At 41.4% G+C, this 16,384-nt stretch overlaps 1 protein-coding gene across 3 annotated transcripts in view; it reads right to left on the reverse strand.

Annotated features, from left to right (window-relative positions):
* DENND2B (DENN domain containing 2B) overlaps nt 1–16,384 on the reverse strand; it is a 148,190-nt gene that overhangs the window by 40,178 nt on the left and 91,628 nt on the right. For all 3 annotated transcript variants that reach the window (XM_063093367.1, XM_063093369.1, XM_063093368.1), the window contains one exon: nt 10,039–10,143. In XM_063093367.1, the coding sequence (XP_062949437.1) occupies nt 10,039–10,118 (80 nt within the window). In that variant the 5' untranslated portion in view covers nt 10,119–10,143. The remainder of the gene's footprint in view (nt 1–10,038; nt 10,144–16,384) is intronic.

Genomic DNA, 16,384 nt, shown 5'->3' on the forward strand with positions numbered 1-16,384 from the left:
AGTACCTGGTAGAATGGATTTCAGGTTATATATTTCAATTTGAAAGTCATTAATAGTATGTTAATAGTATGTATATATATATATATATTATTTAGAACTGTTTGACTAGCTGAGATCATCTAGGGTGTAAGTGTAGCTAGAGAAGAAATCCAAGGACTGAGCCCTGAGACATTCCAGTGTTTTGAGGTCAGGATGAGGTGGAGGAACCAGCAAAGGAAACTGACTGAGAAAGGCATTTAGTGAAAAAGAAGAAAACCATGAAGTGATGTCCTGAGACATCCAAGAAATAGGGAGTGATCAACTGAGTCAAATCTGCCCACCACCGAGTAAGAGAGAGACTAAGAAACAATGACTAAGATTTGGCAACATGGAAGTCACTGTGACCTTGAGAAGAGAGGTTTTTGTGGACAGGTAGGAAGCAAACAAAGCCTGACTGGAAGGAATTCAAGAAAATGAGAGGAGAGGAGAGGAATTGGAGACAAAGAGTTCAGACAAATCCTGCAAAGAGTTTTCCTAAAAAAGGAACAAGGAAATGGGGTGGTAGTTGGAGGGAAATGTGGCATAACAGAAGCATTTTCTCTGTTATTTTGAGCTAGGAGATATTAAAGCATGCTAAAATGATAACTGGAACGATCCAGTAGACAGGGAAAAGTTGTCAACGCAGGACACAGAGAGCAAAAATGCAAGAGCGACATCCTTGAGCAGATCCAACACCCACCTAAAAGGGTTGGCCTTAGACTGGAGAGCCCTCTCTTTCCCATCCAGCTGAGCTGGGTGTCTTCTTACATGGTCTCATCCCTATTCTGCTTTGTGCTTCCTTCGCCCCTGCTTTTATTGCTGCATGTATTCCCAATTCCTTCTACAGAGAGGAGAAAAGGTCAGGTTTCTTCCCCGCTTCTTCAAGTATCTGGATCCAGACCCCTCCCCAAACACACTGATCTACTTGATGACTAAGTCCTATTCATTCTACTTACTAACATCTCAGACCTGTCCCCCGCCACACTCTCCCCACTGCTACTACTATGTCCTTGGTTCAGATCTTCTCTTTCACCAAGACTATTAAAACAGTCTCTTAAATCCTCTTTCTGCCTTCAGTTTTAACCCAGTTCCAGTCCATCCTCTCATCTTCTGACATCTTTCTAAAACACAAAACTGATCATGTTTGAAACTCCCCACTATCTACAGAATAAAGTGCTAATTCAATGGCATGGTTGACAAGACCCCACCCCCACCCCACCCCCCGGGATCTGGTCCCTACCTATTTTTCCTTTCATCCTCTTATACTGTTTTTCCCTCCACACCAGTCCTATATCTCACCTTTAGGCACATCAAACTCCTAGTTTTCCACACCCTACCCCTTTGCCCAAGTGGAAATGGCCAGTTTTGGATGCCTCCACCATGCCTGGAAAAACGTCTATTATGGCATGTATAACACTTTATTGCACCATATTGTTTCCTCACTTCTCTCTTTTACTATACTGTAAATGGATCTACTTGAAGGGGGTGACAGTATCTTGTTAATCTTGACATCCCCTGCACTCTGCACTGCCCCTCCCCTAGAATTTAGTAGGAATTAATATATTGGTGTTAAATCACTAAATGAATGAATGAAAAAAATAGTTAAAACCTAGATTTCCTGTATGCCTGCCCAGAGCATTGTCTACAGACTTATTTGCAGAACAACACAGAAAGGTACACAAAGTGCAGCCCAGAATGGCTGTCAGCCCCCTCAGCCCTCTCCCATAAGGCAAAAATCATACACTAGACCAAGAGTCTAAGAGATCTGGGTCCCAGGTTCCATCACTTTATGGGCATGCTCACGGGCAAGTCACCTCAATAGTCTGAGCCTCAAGTACCTTTTCTACAAAACAGGGAAAATGCTTACTCTGGGTATCCTTACATACCAGTTGTGTGACTAAGATGATGTAAATCTGTAAAAGTGTTTTAACACTATGAATAATTCCATAAAGAATATAAAAGAAAAGTAAATACAAAGCAGCCGAAAGACACCTAAAACTCTGTTCCTGTCATCTCTCACTCTGTTATTCTATAATTCCAGAGCTCGCCCCTGGGGAGGCAGATGCTGTGGAATTGTGCACTTGTTGTGCCATGGACTTGTCAGCAGGCAGCCAGTTCTGCTGCTCAGCACAGGCACGGAGGCAAACACCACAGCAAATGACTGGCCAAAACCAACATTTTCAGGAGACAGGGAATAAGATAAACAGATAAAAGAAGGGGGGGGGAGGGGGAGAATGCAAAGGAATTTAAAAGAAACAGAGGAGCACAAATACACATACACACAGAGACAAATATATAAGACAAGTAAGTAGGATAGCAAGAGTGTGAACTATGGTATAGAAAGAAAAATTTAAAGAGAAAGTAACGTGTGTGTGTGTGCACGTGTGCATGCACATGATATAAAGTAAGAGTTAAAGTGCAAAATATTCCTTCTGGTACTGTTTCATATGAATATGACTTAACCCTTGGGTTAGTGACATGGTCCCCTCTCAAGTAATACAGCAGGAGGCATTTGCACTAAGGGACATCCCATATGTTGTCAAGTGCACTGAGGGAAGTCCTTGATGACAAGGCAGTTCTGAACTCAGCATGCTCAAAGGTGCTTTTTATTTTTCTGGTCATAGGGCTACTATAAGTGTCAGTATTAGGAAGGGACCAAGTTGTAGCCAGTTGAGGAAAAGTCCTAGGAGTCCAGAAATAGCCCCAGGGGTACCAGGATATGCTATGGGTGTCATGAAGTAAGCCTGTCTGCAGGTTAAGGTTATGTAGGGCCCAGATTCCAACATGTTTCCATCTCTATTAAGCAGTGTGTAGGCTGCTTCAAATGAAATGGCCTGGGAGTTAGCCATTCATCATTCTAGGGCTTCTGAACTAAGGTGGGCCCTGTTGTCTCAGTAGGCATCAGTATCCTCTCACCACTCAGTGACCACCCCAGCTCTGGAGATAGCATTCTCACTGTGCTATCCCAAGGCCATACTCTGAGCACAGAGGAGGAGGAAAAAAAGGAAGGCTACCTGAGTCCTATCAGCATGTCCAGGAGTTTGTTCCCCAGACCAGAGCAGGGGCTTGCCCAGTAACTCCTGCTGACATCCCATTCCAGAACAGTCCCAATAAAAAGCCAAAGGACAGGATGACACTCACAACTTGGCCTTCTTGCTCCCAAAGCAATCTCATCTCAAATGGATGAGAGCCCCCAACAGGATCCAGGGCAGCCTCGGCCTCCAGCTAAGGCTGCATCGAGGCCACCATCTACAGAGATTCTCAAGGTCACTCACAGCATGTCAGGGTAAGGAGAAAGGTGATTAGCATCGGAGCATAAATTGAGTTGCCTTTTTACCTCCAGAAGCACATCTAAGAATCAGCCAAAGCCATCCTGTCTGCCCCTGAGCTGGTTTCTTAGGAAGTACAAAGAGGATTGGTGAACTACTCTGTGGGTGGGAACCTTAAGCCCTCTAAGTAGCAGTAGCAATGAACACAGAGTATTTATAACACAGAAGCCCTCTCTGAGGCTACCAACACTTGGCAGGAAAATCCCTAATGCCCTAGTCCAGTAAAAACTGGGCAGCTGTATAAAGCAGGGCCAGGCATTATGCAAAGCCAGGAGGGAGAGAAATCCAGTTCCAGAAAACCATGCCAAAGGCATGGGGTGATTTTAAAACATAGTCCCCAAATTCTTTGACATGTCTCCTGTCAAAATGATCTTTCCTCTTCAATCTGGGCTCTGTCACTGCTTGACCAATACAATACAGTAGAAATGACACTGCACCACTTTCCAGGCTCAGGCCTCAAGAAACTAGCAGCTTCTAATTCTTGTCTCCCATGCTATGAGCAAGCCCAGGCTATGTGGATAGGGCACATGTAGATGTTCTGGCTGAAAGTCCTAGTTGACCTCCCAGCAACAGCCAGCATTAATCCCCAGACTAGTGAGTTAAGACACCTCCAGGTAATACACCTCTAGCCACTGAGTCACCTTATGCCTTGAAGTCTTTCTAGCCAAGGTCCCAGACTTTGTGGAGCTGGGGCAAGCCATCCCTACAGTGCTCTGTCTGAATTCCTAATCCATAGAGTCTGGGAGCATAATAAAATGGTTGTTTTACACCATTAAATTTTGGGGTGGTTATTTGGTAGTAGATAACTGGAATAGATTTTGGTACCTGTAACTGGGATGCTGCTGAAAGAAAATCCTAAAACATTGACTTTTGGGCTGTCAGTAGGAGCTTAGAAGAAGCTAAGGAAAATGTTATTAGAAGATGGAAGAAAGGAGACCTGTATAGTGTTGAAATGTCTGGTAATGTTGTCATCTTTAATAACATGGAAAATAGGAAACATCTAATAAATGTGATCAACTAGCTTAGGATATTTGCAAGCAAAGTACTGATAGTGCCATTTGACTTCTTCTAGCTGCCTATAGTTAAAAAAGAAAAGAAAGAAAGAAATGAGCTAAAAAAGCAATTGTTTAGTTTACAAGCAAAATTTAAAGGACATAAATGAAAAAGGGCTTGCTGGGTCAGAAAGTAAAACTGTTTTTCATTCCCAGTCTCCCCAGACAAGAAAAAAATTTTCAACTTTAGAAATGGCTTCCAAACTGTGTGTGTGTAAACTCATCAAAATGTACACTTTTTTTTTTTTTAAAGATGACCGGTAAGGGGATCTCAACCCTTGGCTTGGTGTTGTCAGCACCACGCTCAGCCAGTGAGCTAACCGGCCATCCCTATATAAGATCCAAACCCGTGGCCTTGGTATTATCAGCACCACACTCTGCCAAGTGAGCCATGGGCTGGCCCCAAAATGTACACTTTAAATTGTGCAGTTTATTGTACTTTAATTATCCCTCAATAAATCTGTAAAAGATCTAGAGTGGGACTAAAAAATCCTGTGTTAAGACCCCAAAAATAATTTAAAGTGTGGTCTCATGAAACCTTACAGACAAACAGACAAAAGGCCTTCTAAGTATCTTAACGGCAGGTCTTATAGATCCCCTTTCTAGACAATAAGGCTACTAAGAATCTTAAGACCCATTGTTCCACAGGAATCCCACAGGAAACCTAGAGTAGAGAGGGGCTTGAGTGATCTATATGTGAGCTTGTATGTATGCTTTTTGTCTATTACAATGGATTATAAATAGATTCATGAGAAACCCACAAAGCTTTAAAGGAAGTATATCAGCTTGAACTGAAAAAAACAGATAGTAAAAAATGAAGGAAAGACTTTGGACCCTTGACATATTATAGCCATGAAACAGAAGGGGAAAACCACTCACCTGCAAGAATGAGCTAATTTTTTTTATGTAAAAGGAAAGATGACTCAGGGGGCAGAAGCAAAAGTCCAGAAAATAGAGCTAGAGAAAAGATAGATGATTCCCAGGCAGCAGAACAAAAACCTAATCAAGGAATTAGCAACATGTGTCCCACTGAATATAAGAATTACAACTGACCAATAACTGCTGGGTGCCTTTGTCTCCCCTTTTTGAAAGAAATATCTATAGTGGCTATACTAGGCCTATCTCTCCAGTGTACTTGGGGCAGCAGATAAATATGGCCAGGTGTTGCTTAACAATAGAGATATGTTCTGAGAAATGTATCATTAAATGATTTCGTTTTGTGAACGTCATAGAGTATATTTACACAAAACTATATGGTAGGTTCCAAGTGAGCAGGGGAAATATGACCCACACAAATATCCACCCTCTGAGGTACTATATAAGTGCTATTTGTAGGCTCCAAACAAACGGTTCTAAGAGTGAATGAAGAGGGGAGGAAAATCCTTCCTAGCTGGGTGGTCAAAAAAAGCACTGGGAGAGAAGAAACATTTGCATCCAGACTGGCAAAAATGTAAGGTTTGCATTATAGAACAGCAAAAGATAAGAGTAGAAAGAAAGACCAGGGCCGGATCATGGAAAGCCTTACAAACCAGGCTATGTTTGACTTTATCAATGATAGTTTTTTTTTTTTTTTTTTTTGTCTTTTTCGTGACCGGCACTCAACCAGTGAGTGCAGCGGCCATTCCCATATAGGATCCGAACCCGCGGCGGGAGCGTCGCTGCGCTCCCAGCGCTGCACTCTCCTGAGTGCGCCACGGGCTCAGCCCCAATGATAGTTTTTGATCAGGGAGATCCCAGTAATGCTTATAGGGATATGAAAGTGGTGGTAGAATAAAATAACAAAGGGATCAAGAGAAGTAGGCTTGAGTTCTTCCTCCCATGAGCTTTGCATCCTTGAGGAGTAACCATCTTCTCTGTGCCTCAGTTTCCCAATCTGTAAATCAAGTGGGTTAGATGGAATGAGTTCTAAAGGCCCCTTTTCAGATCTACCTTTCTAAGAATCTATAGACTGGATGTCAAGAGAATCCAAAATTAAGAAGATCCACTAAGAAGGTACTACAAGGACTTCAACAGTACAGCAGCCTATGCTCTAAGAGGTTGCCCTTCTGGATATCTACTCAACTGATCATAAATAGTTAATGTCTTCCAAGCCTTGTTTCAGGCTCTAAGAACACAGAAGTCAAAGTCCTTGTCCTCAAGAAGTCTACATTCTTACAGACACCAGGTTTCCCACACCTACAACCAGAAGCAAAGTTCCCAAACACAAGACTGACAGCCTGTATTTCCAAGCTGCAATGAACCAGTTTTCACTGTGAAGAAGCTATCTGGGAAATCAGCAGACACAGCAGGTCTTCTGAGAAGAACCCTTGCTGCCTGCCAGGTCTTACTGCACGAGAGCAATAAGTGGCAAAGTATACCCCATCTAGGCAGCTGAATTAGCTCTAAACATAACGCTTCCTTGTGTGCAAGTCACCAAGCTACTTCTAGTTCCACCCCAGGTCATCAACACCAACACAGTAAAGCCTGACCTCTGGAATTCAGAGGAGCTTTGAGAATCCCACCACCTTCCCCCAGAGCTGGATGCAGCCTAATCCTGTGAGCTGGAGCAGCCTGTGGGGAGGTTTATCTCGCAGGTAAGGGTAAAGCAGTATGTCCACTTGGCCTCACCAACAAAGAGAAAAGGTAACCTGCTTCAGGACACCAAGACACAGCAAAGAACAAAACTTAGGTGATCAAATGAAAAGGCTTAGATTTCTTCCTCCTACACATTCCTGCCAAATCAAGACTGAGCTGCAAAGGAAAAGGAAAGGAACAAATTAGCAAAACACCTGTAGAAACCTAGGGAATAGAATCCAGGATCTCTAACCCAGACTGGTTTGGTGGCAGCACCAGGTGAAATCTTATGCCAATTAAGGATACTTCACTGTAAATCCATATCTTGACAGTTCTGTGGGGTCCCATCTGCCCACCTCCACCAGTTTTCCATGCCCCAGAGCTCCCCCTGTGCCCAAAGCTAGATACAAATGCCTTTTCATACCACTTGGTTCCTCTGCCTTCATGTGGATAATGTGGAGATCCCCCAAAGCAGCCACAGTTCAAAGGCCCAGCTTTCCAAGGACCTAGCACTCCTGCCCTCCCCAGCCAAAGTTCTGGCCACACCAACAAGTCTCTTCCTCCTTGGACTCCTGGGCTGGCAATGACAAAAGAGTCCCGGGTCACTGCCAAATGTCTGTTGAAAGGTCAGATTAAGAAATTCAAGTGCCAAGATCATCAATCCAAGTTGTAAATTCCTTGGAGAAAGAATGGATCATTGCTCTTTGTCCCCCAATATCCAGCACAGAGCCTGGCACCTAGGAGAACCCTCAGAGTTCACTGGCAATGATCTCCTAAATGAATTAGTCATTCACTACCTTATCCCAAAGAACACACGCAGATGTGTCTAGGGGTGAAGGCAGCCAGAGAAACCACCAGATCATAATGTCTAAATAACACCTACAGCCCAGGGGTAGCCTCTGAGAGAAGGATGTAGCTAGCACTGAGGCCTATGACTTCATGACAAAAGCCAGGTTCCCAGGAAAGGAAAGAAGGAGGAAAGGAGGGAGACAAATAGAAATGTAGCAGGAAGAAGTGAATACTTAGACGGGAGGCTGGAAAGATGCTTTTTTTAGGCACATCTGAAGCTCAGATATTTACAAACACCATGTAGCATGTTAGGATGGCAAGCATGCCGAGAAGCTAAAGGAAGATCAATTTCTGAAAACATTTAGAAACACAGTAGGCATGTACTCCAAATAGCAACTGGGGTACCTGTCAACAGTCCTGATTCTGCTCTGCAACTTGATGAGAATACTGCATCTCTCACCACTACCTCTGCTCCACCCCACCCCACCCTGTATGGTGGGAATTAGAAGAAAAAATGAATACTTAAAGGAGTTGAGGGCTGTTGGGTATGGTAATCTACAAGTCAGGTTCTAAATATACTATTTCTTTAAAATTAAGAATAAAATTATACAGTCATATATGCTTATTTCACCCTTAACACAGTCCAATATTAAAAGAAGATAGGGTGGGGGCCTTAATTCCCAGTCTCCATCTGCCAACTCAGTTACAGTAAAACAGAGGAGTAAGACATGTCACCAGGGTGGTGAGAGCCCAGCAAAGTGGTTCCCAGAAGCAGGCAACAGGAGAAAAACACTCTGAGATCTAGATAAGTTTCTGCCTAGGCCACCAACATGCTCTGGAAGAGTTCAGTTTCTCCACCTGTTTTACCCAAAACGCTGTTGGTCTCTGCCATTCCCAGCCTCACCCAGTTCAGGGAAGCAGGATGTCTGCAACCCCACTCTAGGTTAGAGAGGTGGCAGGGGCTGGGGTGTTCTTATCGGTCTTGCTGCCACACAGTGTATATTCAATTTGTTTGGCTAAGTCGTGAGCTCTTATGTACTTAACAAATCAGAGCCTACCAATCCCTGTTTGGCACAGTCCATCCAGACCATTTCTATTGGGACCAAGCCCTGCATGTATGCTGTAGGCAACCCCTGCCTCATACATGCCAGCCACTCCCCAGGAGCTACATCCTGTGCCCTATTCTACCAACCATATCTGGACTCCAGCTCTGAATGAACCAAATATCTACCATCACCTCTGGCCAGACCTGAGTGTGCCACACCCCAATGGACTCAGCCTAGCACTGCACAGCCCAGACATCCAAGAAGGAACTACCTCAACCAAAGCTGTGCGTCCTTCTCATTGCTATCTATCCTAGTGGCTGAGGTCCCAAAGGCCAAATTTGTCCACCTGAGATTCAGCAGAAGGAACTATGAAAGGTACATAGCTTTAATAAAGAGCCTGGAGGTTCTTCTAGGACATAAGCACCAAGGCTTGGCCAAGACCTGAGGAGCCCTCGTGAGAGCACTGTACGTCTGCCAGTTCTGGAAGCTTTTACCTCATCTAGCAAGAGAGCTAACATATATTGGTGGCTTTATGACAGCCACCATGCTAAGCACTGACATGTATTATCTTATTTAATCATCAGAGCAACTCTGATAAGTACTATTATTACTGAAAACGTGTGAGATCTCATTATTAGGTAAATAGTTAGAGCTTAGGATTGAACCCAATTCCATATGATTCCAAAATCTGTGGTTTTTCTATGGTCCTACATTCTCCCATTTTTAAAGAGGACAAAACCAAGAAAGTGGATTATACTGTACACTGACTAAAATTATCCAAGCTGCTTTCTTTGCAGCCTAACTTCTTACAGATTCTAGACTTCTGCTTAGAACTTGTGCTAATATACATAACTGCCTACCACCCCTATCCCAATGTGGTCAGCTGTCCTCGCTCCAGTACAGCCTAGCACAGGCTCCAAGCTGTCCCCACCTTGGCAAGAGGTCAGATGAACATTGGCTGATTCTTGCTGGCTCCATCCTTGGAATGCTAGGCACCTCCAACAGCACAAAGCAAAGCTTGTTTTAGGGTTACTGTTTGTTATCTCCTATGGAGACTTATAGAACTAGAAAATGGCATATATTTTAGAGAAGACTTCTGCCTAATGGTCAGCATAAGCTGGGCCCAGACCAGTCACCTGGTGATTGTCAGTCATGATGAAAATTACTCACATTTTGACAGGAATCCTACCCAGGACCCTGGCCATTTGGCTGTCCCTTAATGCCAACCCCCAGCAGTGTTCCCCTACCCACCTGCTCAGAGTCCCCCGAGGGGCCTTAGTGCCTCCAGCTCCATGGGTGATGCTGGAATTCTTGTTGGCAGTCATGGTCATTTCGGCTCTCTGCAAACCCACAGCCCTGCAAAGAAGAAAAGGCCTGTAAGCCAAGTTTCCATGGTCAGACAAAAGCACCTCAAACATCTTCCAGATGACTTCCAAAACAGCCAAGAGGGTTTCTGTGGCAGGTGGTAGAAACCACTTTCCCACATATGTTTAACTCCATGTGTTACAGCTTAAGAGCCTCAAGAGACCTCTGGCCCATGGTAGAGAGGAGTCTTTGAGCTAACAGATAACTTATCACTTCACAGAAAATGATTTTAAAAACTCCGTATCTCTACCCCACCTCTCCTCATTTCTTAAGTTAGAGTTTCCCAAGCTTCTATCATTCTACACAGCCTTTATAATTTCTGCCATATTTGTGTACCTCCTCACCTACTATTTATTCAATATTTTACTTGAATAAAGTTGAAACTGACTTCCTTTTCTTAAAAGAAATTTTAACCTTTTTTTAAACAATAAGCCATTAATTCATTCAATATTTACTGCCATTTCAAAGGCAAATGCAATCCAGCACAGAATAAAACAGTCTCTGCCTCACGGAGCTTACATCCTAGTGGGGAGGAACAGACAATAAGCATGTATGTATCAGTGGGTGTGATACATAAGTGTACATTTTTGTATGATATGTAAGGTTATAATAAGTGGTATGAAGAAAAAAAATGAAGCAAGGTAGAGGGATAAAGAATGAAGAGGGTGTGTTATTTTAAATAAGATGTTCAGGGAAGACCATTCTGATAAAGTGATATTTGAGCAGACACCATGAAACTGTGAGCTAGAAGGGCTAATCATATTATTTCTAATACCCATTAAAATAAAATTAATATACAATAAGGTACTTAAATATTTACAAAATAAAAAAATGTCTGTTCATGTAGCACACACAGTTAGCTAACATATCACCAATGGTAATAGCACCATCCTTCAGGGAATATTATTTTATGCCAAATAATGAAAGGAAGAAAAAGATTAAAACCTAAGGGTACATCCAGATTGGGAAGAAGAAGTAAAATATTCTCTATTTGCAGATGGTATGATTTTATATGTAGAAAATCCTGAGGATTCCATCAAAAAAAAATTAAACTAGTAAATGCACTCAAGAAAGTTCGCAGTATACAAAATCAATATAAAAATATCAATTTCATTTTTATACACTAGGAATGAGCAATCTGAAAATGAAATTAAAATAACAATTCCATGAACAATAGCAGCAGAAAGAATAAAACACTTAGAAATAAATGTAACAAAAGAAGTGCAAGACTTGTACACCGCAAACTTCAAAACATCACTGAAAGAAATTAAAGTCGTAAAAAAAATTGGAAGACATCTGATGTTCACGAATCAGGAAACTTAATATTAGCATAAGATGACAATACTACCCAAATTAATCTACAGATTCAACAGAATACCCATAAAAATCCCAACTGCCTTCTTTGCAGAAATTGACAAGCTGATCCTAAAATTTTATGTAAGTTCAAAGAGTCCAGAGCAGCCAAAACGATCTTGAAAAATTAAGTATAAAGTTGGAGACTTGCCAATTTCAAAATATACAGTTGGTCCTCCACATCCGCGAGGCCCGCATCCTCAGATTCAACCAACAGCAGACGGACAATATTTTAAAAAATTAAAAATAACAATACAATAATAAAAAATAATACAAACAAAAAACACAATACAGTATAACAACTATTTACACAGCACTTACATTATATTAGATGTTATAAATAATCTGGAGATGATTAAAAGTATATAGGAGGATATACATAGGTTACACGCAAATAATATGCCATTTTATATAAGGGACTAAGCACCTACAGATTTTTATATCCTTGGGGGGTCCTGGAACCAATCCTCCACAAATACCAAGGGACAACTATACTACAAAAATACAGTAATCAAGACAGTGTGTTACTGACATAGGAATAAAAATAGAGATCAACAGAATAGATTCAAGAGTCCAGAAATAAACCCTTACATTTATGATTAATTGACTTTCAACAAGGATGCCAAGACAATTCAGTGGGGAAAGAGTCCTTTCAACAAATGGTGCTGGGAAAACTGGATATCCATATACAAAAGAATAAAGTAGAACCCCTACCTCATACAACATACAAGGGTACTTCAAAAAGTTCATGGAAAAATAGAATTGAAAGATAACAAAAATCTTTCCATGAACTTTTTAAAGTACCCTCATATAAAAATTAACAAAAATGGATCACAAACCTAAATATAAAAGCTAAAATTACAAAAGCAAAGCTTAGTAGAAAAGATAGAGGTAAATCTTTGTGACACTAGATTAGGCAATGATTTCTTAGTATGACACCAAAAGCATAAGCAACAAAAGAAAAAAGACAAATAGTATTATGTCAAAATAAACTTTTGTGCTAGTAAGCAATACCATCAAGAAGGTGAAAAAACAACCCACAGTAATAGAAATTACTTGCAAATAATGTCTGCTAAGGAAATTGTATCCAGAATATATAAAGAATTCTTACAATTCAATAATAAAAAGATAACCCAATTAATAAGTAGACACTGAATTTGAACATACATTCTCCAAAGGTATAAAATTGGCCAATAAGCACATGAAACAATCCTCGACATCATTAGTCATTAAGGAAATACAAATCAAAACAACAATGAGATACTACTTTGTATCCACTAGGATGGTTATAATAAAAAAAAAGGATAAAAACAAGTGCTAGTGAGAGTGCAGACAAACTGGAACCCTCATTCATTGCTGGTGGGAATGTACAGTAGTGCAGCCACTTTGGAAAACAACTTGGCAGTTCCTCAAAAAGTTATACACAGAGTTACCATATGAACCAGCATGACACACTCCTAGGTATATATCCAAGAGAAATGAAAACATATGTCCACACAAACACTTGTACACATGTATGTTCATAACAGCATTCTTCATAATAGCCAGAAAGTGGAAACAACCCAAATGTCTATTAACTGACGAATATATAAACAAAATGTGGTATATCCATACAATGGAATATTATTCAGACATAAAAAGGAATGAAATACTGATACATTCTACCACATGGATAAACCTTGATTCCCCTTTTCTAAAATGTCCAGAATAGGCAAATCTATAGAGACAGAAAGTAAATTAGTAGTTGCCTAGGGTTAGGTTGAGGGTGGCAGAAAGGGGTATGACTGACATGAGCATGGGGGTTTCTTCGGGGGCTGATAAAAATGTTCTAGAAGTAAATAGTGGTAATGGTTGCACAACACTGAATATATTAAAAAAACACTGAATTGTATGGATGAATTTTATGCTATGTAAATTATATCCCAGTATACATGTTAAAAAAATTTTTTTTTAATAAAAACTTAAGCACTAAAAAAACTTTTAAAAGTTTTTAAGCCTTGGAAAGTGGTGTGAGAGACAACACAATTGATAACATCAAACATATCTCCAGTGTGAATGTACACTGTGGCTTGGGCTAACACCACCACAGAAGCTGAACAGTTCACGAACAGCAGTTCTCTCACTTCAACTGGCATCCTCATCACATTGACCAAAACGAAGTGGATCTGTATGTAAAAGTTAAGAAAGTTAAACATATCTATTTTTGGCCACTAATGACCTTAATATTGGAGGTCATCTTATTTACTACCTTGGGGCAAATAAGTAATTGGTCTCAGTGATAAAAATAAGTCAAACCCTAATTCTTGCTATCATTTATAGAGGTCTTTCCCAATTTCAACATGAAATGCACTGTCTCTAATTTCTTTAACTTTATGTAAGCTCTCAGGCTTGTGGTTTTGGTGATGGTGGTAGTGGGTAGAGTAGCAGTCAGAAAGGGAGGAAGCAGCCAGCAGGCATAAGGGCGATTATCTGATAGTGACAGCAATGAAATATCCCTCCGAAGTGAATGCTGCAGATACTTTTGGAAAAAGGGAACCAACCCTGAGCCCCACTTTTATCCTTTATAAGTGGAGAAAAGCCTTCCCTGCCAGTTGTGGAAGAAAATCTTTATAAACTTAAGTACGTAACATTAGTGACAATGGTGATAAGTCAATCTTGCCACCAAGGCATCCAGCTCTGGTGAGATAGTCTCTTCTTGTACCAGCCCATTGCCAAGTTAATTGCTTGATATATGGTGTGTGCAACAGAAAGAAGGGAGAGAACAGGCAGCCTCTGGAAACTTTCTCAGGCCAGCTTTCAGGGTCCTCAAGGAGCACAGTGCTACAAGAAATCAACTTGCTAAGCATCAGCTTTCAGCTGTGCCCATGATAGTAATGGTCACAATAACCATCATCCCACATCAAAATAACACTTGACGCACTCTATCAGCTCTTCAGGGAAAGGGCAGAAGATTTGTCAATGACCAGAAACTGAAATACATTAAAAGAACATGATGAAAAACATATTCTTTCTTTCCCTAAATTTCCCATATTAGAAGGGTCGACCCACTGCTCTGAAATGCTATTAGGTAGCTGTGTATGAGAACACAGAGCCAACTTAGGAGGAAATGTGTAGCTGACTCTGACATTTGGATGGGCCAAGAAGAAAAATCCTGTGAAGATATAACCAAGAGAGTAGCAGAACAAAACTGCTTCCAGGCCATGGCAGGGACCCTTAGTCACATTTCTGCAAGAGTACAGCTGCCATTCTCAGAAGTAACCTAGGAATTCAGGCATCTTGGGCAGGCACTGCTGAGAATCCCAGAAGGGCCTACAAGGTTAGAAGAACAGAGATGACAACTCACCATCCTCCCCACCACCTGCTCTCTCTGTGCCATGTCTATCAGGGTCAGAGAATAATTTGGCAGCTTGAGGAGCTGAAGGACAGACTAACTCTTTACACCTAAAGCTCAGGCTTGAGCGCTCTCAGTATGATGGCATCCTAAGTCCCAGGCTCTCATCAGTGCTTTCAGCCTGATACTTGTCTAGTCAGGCTGCAAGGAAAAGAGACCTCCTAAGCAGAGGAAATGCCTGCCCACTGGTAATGGAGCAGAGAAGCAAGGAGGACGAGACGCCGTTTTGCTAGTTTTCAGGCCTATCAATGGCAAACTCCAGGCAGAAACTGCATGTTGGAAAATAAAATTGTTCAATTAGCATCTACCACAAATCACACGTTCCTCAAAAACCCAGCTCTGACAAATTATAGACCACTGTCTTAACCGTTACAATCCAGAGAACAGAACATAGTAAGGTACCCCTGGAAGTTTTCTATAAACTCTGTATTCAGACAAAGAGACTACAGTCCAAGGCACTTGGGATGCAGTAGGAAGAACACCTAAGTAAGATGACTGAGTCCAACCCTGCCTCTGTCAACTGCTAGTTATGTGACCTTGCACAAGTGAGTTTCAAACACTTACTTTCTCACTATAACAGCAAAAATAATAACATGACCTACCTCCCACAATTGCTATGTCTGGCACATAGAAGCTCAATAAATGGTTTTTCTTCCAAATCATGCTTCTCTAGGTATTTGAAAGACAACTTTTCCATTCCCAAGCCTGAGTCATTTTTCACTCTCCCTGATACTGCCATTCAATCCATTTACTCTATGCCAGGCACGGTGCAAGGTGCTAGGATATAAAAATGCCTTGGTGGAGCTAACTGTAAAGGAAGAAAAGTCAAGTAAAAAGTGGACTCCAAGATTGCCTCATAGGGAGGTGACATTTGAATTAAGCCTTAACCTACTCATTACCCACAGTAAGAGGACCTAAGGAAAAGCAAAGATACATTTAATGAGACATGTTGCTAGATTCTTCATATAATTATAATAGCTGAAGTTATAAGCACTTCACATGTATTAAATAATTTAATCCTTTAACAACCCTGTGAAGTAGGTACTATCATCATTTACGCATTACTAAGGAAAGCAAGATACAGAGTAGTTAACTAGCTTGCCCTAAGTCACACAGCTAGAAAGCAGCAAGGCAGGGATTTGAGCCCAGGTGGCCTGTACAAGTGCCCCAACTCTGAGTCAGAACCCTATATGGCCTCCAATTATCTTCTAATTCAGTTCTCACCATTCTACAAGGTAGTGTTACAGCCTCATTTTTCTGATCAGGAAATTTAGGTTCAAAGAAATTAAATGACTGGCTCAAGATCACTCCTCTAGCGAAGGGACAGAGCAATAATGTGGACCCAGCTCTGTCCGACTCCACTGTCCACTTACTTTCCTTAACATCAAAGAGTCACTTATTAAAAATGCAGAGTCCCAGGCTCCACCTCCACCACCTGAATGGGAATCTGTGGGGATGGGGCCTATGAATGTGCATTTTTAGTAAGCA

The sequence above is a fragment of the Cynocephalus volans genome, chromosome 4, assembly GCF_027409185.1.
Source record: "Cynocephalus volans isolate mCynVol1 chromosome 4, mCynVol1.pri, whole genome shotgun sequence".
NCBI lineage: Eukaryota > Metazoa > Chordata > Mammalia > Dermoptera > Cynocephalidae > Cynocephalus > Cynocephalus volans.